Raw genomic sequence first — 7,259 nt, forward strand, 5'->3', positions numbered from 1 at the left:
GTCTAAAACCTTCCACCTTTTCTCCCTAATGAAGACCTTTGTGTTTTGGGTCATTGTCTTGCTGCATAATGAAGTTCCTCCCAATTATTTTGGACGCATTTCTCCGTAAGTTAGCAGACAGAATGTTTTCGTAGACTTCTGAATTCATCCTGCTGCTACCTTCATCAATAAAGATTAGTGAGCCCTCTCCAGAAGCAGCCGTGCAAGCCCAAGGCATGACACTTGCTTCACAGATGAGCTCATATGTTTTGGATCATGAGCATTAGGACGGCCTGTAGCGTAGTGGTTAAGGTAAATGACTGGGACACACAAGGTCGGTGGTTCTAATCCCAGTGTAGCCAAAATAAGATCTGCACAGCCGTTGGGCCCTTGAGCAAGGCCCTTAACCCTGCATTGCTCCAGGGGAGGATTGTCTCCTGCTTAGTCTAATCAACTGTCGCTCTGGATAAGAGCTTCTGCCAAATGCCAATAATGTAATGTAATGTAATGAGCAGATCCCTTTTTCCACACTTTGGCCTTTCCATCACTTTGGTAGAGGTTAAACTTGGTCTCATCAGTCCATAAAACTTTGCTCTAGAACTTTTGTGGCTCATCTCTGTACTTCTTTGAAAATTGTCTTCCAATTCTTACTCCTGATGAGTGGTTTGAATCTTGTGGTATAGCCTCTATATTGCTGCTCTCTAAGCCTTCTTCAAACTTTTGATTGAGATACCTTCACTCCTGCACTGTAGAGATTGTTAGTGATGTCACTGACTGATGTTTTGGGGGTTTTCTTCACAGCTCTCACAATGTTTCTGTCATTCTGCTGTTGTTTTCCTTGGTCGACCCTTTTGTCTGTTGCTCAGTGGTTTCTTTATTTTTCAGGACATTCCAAGTTATTGTACAAGGTATCCTCAATGCTTGTGCAATGGCTCCGATTGATTTCCCCTCTTTTCTAAGCTTTCTAATGGCTTGCTTTTCTTGCTTTTGGGTGGTCTGATACAAAAGGTGATATGTTCCAAGTTGTTTCACAAATCTAGATAAAAATAGCAGGAAATTCGGATCTGTCGTCATTTATATCTTTTGTCTTAAGTGTATAGCAAAAACAAAGGAATTGGCATTGCTGTTCCAATACTTTTGGAGGAGACACCATATATGATATGATATGATATGAAATGGAAGCAAACATCCCAAAACTTACACCATCAATCAAAATAATGACAACTCCATACTTCTTTTGTATTGCGGTGTATTGTATGTATTTGTTTACTTGTCATCCACTCAATGTTATTCACACACACCTCATACTGAACAATAATAAATATCATCCTTTTCTTTGCCACATCAATAGCTTACACAAAGAGTAACTGTACATTGTAACAAATTGTTTTTATATTTCACTGCTCAGTTCGGGGGAATCTTTTCAACGATGTGAACATTAATTATGAAAAAAATGTGTTCCCTGTAGCACAAAGCAAATGGATCTGTTATCTGTTTTTCAAATGAACATTGGTTGACCTCGGCCAGTTTCACTCAGAGTATAATTTCAGTGAATATAACATAATATGCAGTGACCGAGAGAAATACAATGAATGATCTGCTTACTTAGCCCTGGAGCCTAGATCGTGGGCTAGCATTTATGTCACGAGCTCAACCCTGTGATCGTGGGGAGCCACAGGCAGGAGAAGAATCTTCATCCTCTCCAAACTGCATGGCAGGAAGTTGGACTTGTGTACCAATGGTAACGGTTCTTATGATCACATCGTGGAATACTCCCCACGCTTAATTCGGTTGATTTTGAGGCACCAATGAAGTCTTCTTGTTCCTTAAGGCTATCCCACAAATCCTTGCACCCTTCAAAACGTCTCATTTGTGCCGGACGTAATAAAGCACTCAGAGCTTGTATTTTAATTGTATATTGCCTCATAAGGAATATAGTGTAATGTATTTGGCTGCATAGTAGCAGAATAGCTCATTTACTTGCTCCTGAATAAGATGGGCAACTGTAACTAGCTGCTGTAATGTTAGCAACTTAGTTTGCTAGCTAGTAAACATTTGACATTTCATGCAACTTATTTTTTAATGTGATAGCTGGTTTGATGTTTGTTTGACATTCAGTGTAGCTTGCATTCAAACCTGTTCATTATTGGGTAAATGGGTAAACCTGTATCGGCTAACCGAGCAGGGGTTACGGCAGAGATTTCGAGCCCCATAAAAAAATCCCACATCGGGCCCCGCCACCCGGCCCCTGACACCATGCTAACAAGGCGAGCTCTACGGACGACGCACCGCTGTGCCCGGATCCAATCGGAAAAGACGCTTTCACTTCAAATTCCACCACCATCCCGAAACCACACTTTGGCACACTTGATTTGTACTTTCTGTGGGCACATGAAATTATGCACATTGACATATATTTTCTTTCTGGGTTCTTTGAATTCGTACTGCATCTGCGAGAAAAGATTACATCTACTTTAATCCTTCCCTGGCTATGCTGAAAATGAGCTGGCACAGTGTTATATAAAGTAGGCCACCATTTTTTTTTCCAGCTAAAAAACGTTCCCGTTTGTTGTACTTAACCATGAATAATCATGCATGTTATGCTTGTGTCTTTTTTAACCAGAATGGCCAGTAGTATGTGCTATCATGGGGCTCAGGGCTGTTCCCTACTGTTACTCTGTGAGGCATCTTTGTTACAGTCTTCTGTGAAAAGCACTATACAAGTAAAATTGAGCGGTTGGTAACGGCAGTAGCCTACACACGCTACTCTTGGAAAAAGGCAACATTAGAGGCTCCTCCATCTCTTTGTACTCCATGATAACACACGTTATGTAGCCAGCCTGTTATTAACCTAACCGGCAGCTCTTAGGCAGACTTCAGAAAGAAGCTGCTGTGTGTGTGTGTGTGTGTGTGTGTCGGTGTCAGTGTCTGTTTCATTGAAAAGGGGAACTGATGAGAGAAAAGCAGCCAAAATGTCAAATATTGGGTTAGCCTTATTTAGACTCGTCTAAACAGTAAGGGGGAAATACTACGTGAACGGCTTTGACCTTTTAATTAACATAAGTCAATAGTAATGTCATCGTTAGATATTTGCTTTTAAGCCAATTAGTTAGAAGACGCTGGCTTTAAGACATGAACCTGAGTATTACCTGACTGAAATTAAGGCTTAAGGTCATAGACAGGTACGTGGCAGTACCAATTAGCCCCCTGGCAATAGAGATACAAGATACGGCAACTGAGTTTAAACTGGCATAGTTTCAGTTACGCCGTCAAACATCTACTTCATATGGCCATTTGAGATGTCTGAGAACACACAGGAAGTATAAAGGAGACTCCACACTACATGACAGCCCTTTAAATGAAAAATTCCCTCCAAAATTGAAGCTGTGGGTGGTATGAATGCTGACACCTATGATATGAATTGCTCTATTTCATATTGCTGTGCCTGTATGGCAGACATGTTACTACTGATGAAAAGCAGCTCCTGTTTAATGCGAGAAGGGCACGGACTGGACTCATGATCCCTGTGATATTACAATTGGCCATCGTGCCATGGGCCCTGCTGAAAAAAACTGCTCAAGCTAGGTTTTGAAACAGCTGGTAGCTGGATAACCAGGTAGACCAGCCCCATACTCAACAAGGTTTGACCAGCTCAAACCAGGTTTTGAAACAGCTGGAGACTGGTATTTCTACCTGGTGATATTTGGATTTTACACCTGGGGGTACCTCTGAAGCTAGTGAGTCCCTGGTCTCATTCTATTTCCTTATTTTATCCGACCCAGAAATCAATCAAAGTCTGCCATCTTTAAGGACATTCCAACACAGGGCTCCTTTCTTCCATTCCCAGCTCATACTACCCATTGGAGGACGCAAGGAAAGGAAGCGAGGAGGATGGGAGGAATCAAGGAAATGTGTATTAGGAAAGTGGAACGTCCTTGCTCTTTCAAGGGTCTCAATGGGCTGAAGATTTCCTTTCACTCGAGTTCACCTGTACCAGTGCCCTCAAACCCACAATTCAGACAAACAAGAACACATCTGGGAAAAGATAAAAAGATCATTCATTTATTCATTCATTCATTCATTCTCCTAACCCGCTTATCCTGAACAGGGTCGCAGGTGGGCTGGAGCCTATCCCAGCATACATTGGGCGGAAGGCAGGAATACACCCTGGACAGGTTGCCAGTCCATCGCAGGGCACACACACCATTCACTCACACACTCATGCCTATGGGCAATTTAGACTCTCCGATCAGCCTAACCTGCATGTCTTTGGACTATGGGAGGAAACCCACGCAGACACGGGGAGAACATGCAAACTCCGCACAGAGAGGCCCCGGCCGACGGGGATTTGAACCCAGGACCTTGCTGTCAGGCCGCCGATAAAAACATAAAAAGATAAAAAAATTAAAAACATATAAAGCGTGTGCAGACAGCAGAGGGAGTGGCTCAGTTGGCTCATATGTAAACAGTTTCCACACTCTTTAGTGCTCCCAAACACAAGGTTCAAAGGCAATTTGATTGAATTAACACTTTAGCATTCAGTTTTGTGTAGACCGTGAGAATGACGTGGTCATTCAGCCACTTAACGTCATTGGTGGCTGAATGCTAGACAAGTGTTTCCCAGTTAAGGCATCGTGACTAACAACATACCCAACGTACTTAAACCTATTCACACACGCAGACACACCTTGAAACAATGTGCATGCGTGTACACACAATCGCACTGATGTGCAAATACAACCAAAACACAATGGTAATCTAAAACACACAGTCTAAAAACGAAGAAGGAAGCCTCCGCCCTCATCTGAAACTCAGGTAGGCCGGAGCAGAGTAGTTGAAGAGCAGGAAATCCATCCTGTAGAGGTTGTACAGCTTCCTCTGGTAGAGGGGGCTGATGCTGTGGAAGAACTTGGCGGCCATTTCCCCCGTGGTGTGCGTGTTCTTCCCGGAGGCAGGGAAGCGGACCTCCTCAGCCCCGGCCAGCCGCAGAACGTAGCCGGAGTCCTGCTCCAGCGTCTCGTACTTGCCCACCAGGTCGTAGTGCAGGAGGCAGGGGTGGCAGAGTGCGTGCACCCGCTCCCAGTGCTCGTTGAAGGGCTCCTCCCGCTGGGTCCGCGGGTCCAGCAGGTAGGACACAAACTCCGGGAAGGAGACGTCGTCTCCCCGCTCCAGGGCCTCGGGCCGCGGGTGGGGTCGATGGCGCCGGACGATCTTGGTGCCGTAGCGCTTGTGGAAGGCTGTGTTGTAGCTGCGGGTGAACTTGTTGCGGTAGGCCGAGACCAGGCGTTCAAAGGGCTCCCGCACGAAGAGGAACTTCAGGTAGGTGCGCAGGCGGCGGTTGATCTGGGCGGGGGGGAACTCGGCGAGCGAGCGGAGGTGGCCGGGCAGGTGCGCCTCGCTGGCGGGAATCTGCAGCGGCTCGCGGTCACGGCCGGACCCCGTCAGCACCATCAGAACGCGCTTCCAGTTGGTGCAGGCCACCTTGGGCACGTAGCAGTACAGCAGCCTGTGCTGGTCATCCACCACCAGGTGCTTCAGGTCCTCCGGGATCAGGACGCGCCTCTTCCTGGTGTGAGCCTGGCACTCCTGCTCTAAGAGCTCCCGCCGACGCTGGTGCAATGCCTGCACCGGAGAGAGAGCTGACTGGAGGGAGGAGTCAGAGAGAGGAGAGGGAGGAGTCAGAGAGGGGGAGGGGTCAGAGAGATGAGAGGGTGGAGTCAGAGAGGGGGAGGGGTCAGAGAAGGGAGCAGACAGAGGAGTCAGAGATGGGGAGGGGTCAGAGAAGGGAGGAGTCAGAGAGGAGGAGAGGGAGGAGTCAGAGGGGAGGAGACAGAGGGGGAGGGGTCAGTGAGGGGAGGGGTCAGTGAGGGGGAGGGGTCAGACTCAATTTCTAAATTTTCCCAGTGTCAAAACCTTACAAACTGGTATTTGATTACGTTTTCTGGCTGTACAAATACATCATTGTAAAAATGGGCGACATGGCTCAGGCAGTAAGAGCAGTCGTCTGGCAGTCGGAGGGTTGCCAGTTCGATCTCCGGCCCGGGTTGTGTCGAAGTGTCCCTGAGCAAGATACCTAACCCCCAAATGCTCCTGACGAGCTGGTCGGCACCTTGCATGGCAGCCAATCGCCGTTGGTGTGTGAGTGTGTGTATGAATGGGTGAATGAGAAGCATCAGTTGTACAGCGCTTTGAATAAAGGCACTATATAAATGGCAACCATTTACCAAAATGAAGCTAAAGTATACATTCAGTGAGCACATTATTTGGTATTTATTAGACTTATTTATTAGATTTCTACTGCTGTAGCCTATCCACTTAGAGTTATGATGCATTGTGTGTTCAGAGATGCTCTTCTGCATACCACTGTTGTAATGTGTGGTTATTTGCGTTACTGTCACCTTCCTGTCAGCTTTGACTAGTCTGGCCATTCTCCTCTGTTCATTCTTGTATTGTCTGAGTTTCTAAACAGATTTTCAGCCATGATGAAAGTCAACTCATGTCATTGTTTTAAGAATATTACACAACAGAACCTGAAACTGTCTGAAGAGCTGAATATCTGGAATGTGGGTAGAATATCGATGGTTGAAGCACCGTGGGAGAAAAGAGTGATGTGGCAGGTGAGCCGAGGGGTGTGTAGGGGGCAATGTTTTGGGAAGTCACCTGGTCGCTGTCGTACAGGACCTGTAGGGGAGTCCTCCTTGGCTTCCCCTGCCAGTTGCTCCTTCTGTCATCTTGATCCGCAGTTGGAAACCCTGAAAACACACATATATACACACACACACACACACACACACACACACAACATAACAGAATGACGAGAACAGGCCATTCAGCCCAGCAATGCTCACATTTTCCTACCACTAAAGTGTCCCTACTGCTTGGGTTGCCCAAAAGCGAATTAGTGTCCTTATCAAGCCTGGTCTTGAGAACCCCCCAAGTTTCTGCCTCCATGACCAAACCAGGGCCCCAGAGTTTCTGCCTCCACCACCAGGTCTGTTATTCCCTGAGAACCCACTGTCGCCACTTGCAGCTATATTTCCTTTTATTATTGCTTCTTCCTTGAATTATTTATTCACAAACGTATCTCTTTGTTTGACGAATCTACGGACTATTGGTTATGATAATAATTGTGATTACGGCTTTTGCCACAGACTATACACCCTCAAATATTTCACACGTTACACACACACAACACACTATACCCTATGTCCTCCACAGAGGAGGGATGGTGGAGAGGGAGATGCTTGTGTGTGTGTGTGTGTGTGTGTAGTTTGTATGCG

At 46.2% G+C, this 7,259-nt stretch overlaps 1 protein-coding gene and 1 gene segment (V, D, J or C); one reads left to right on the forward strand and one right to left on the reverse strand.

The window, feature by feature from the left end:
* LOC133138129 (Ig kappa chain V-III region MOPC 63-like) overlaps window positions 1-7,259 on the forward strand; it is a 340,842-nt gene that overhangs the window by 258,385 nt on the left and 75,198 nt on the right.
* LOC133138122 (carbohydrate sulfotransferase 13-like) overlaps window positions 4,102-7,259 on the reverse strand; it is a 3,638-nt gene continuing 480 nt past the window's right edge. The window contains exons 1-2 of the mRNA XM_061256613.1: window positions 6,640-7,259; window positions 4,102-5,622 (exon numbers count right to left, since the gene is read on the reverse strand). The exon at window positions 6,640-7,259 is cut by the window's right edge and continues 480 nt beyond it. Of these exons, the coding sequence (XP_061112597.1) occupies window positions 4,780-5,622; window positions 6,640-6,930 (1,134 nt within the window). The 5' untranslated portion in view covers window positions 6,931-7,259 and the 3' untranslated portion in view covers window positions 4,102-4,779. The remainder of the gene's footprint in view (window positions 5,623-6,639) is intronic.

Source organism: Conger conger, chromosome 10 (genome assembly GCF_963514075.1).
Source record: "Conger conger chromosome 10, fConCon1.1, whole genome shotgun sequence".
In the NCBI taxonomy this organism is placed as follows: Eukaryota; Metazoa; Chordata; class Actinopteri; order Anguilliformes; family Congridae; genus Conger; species Conger conger.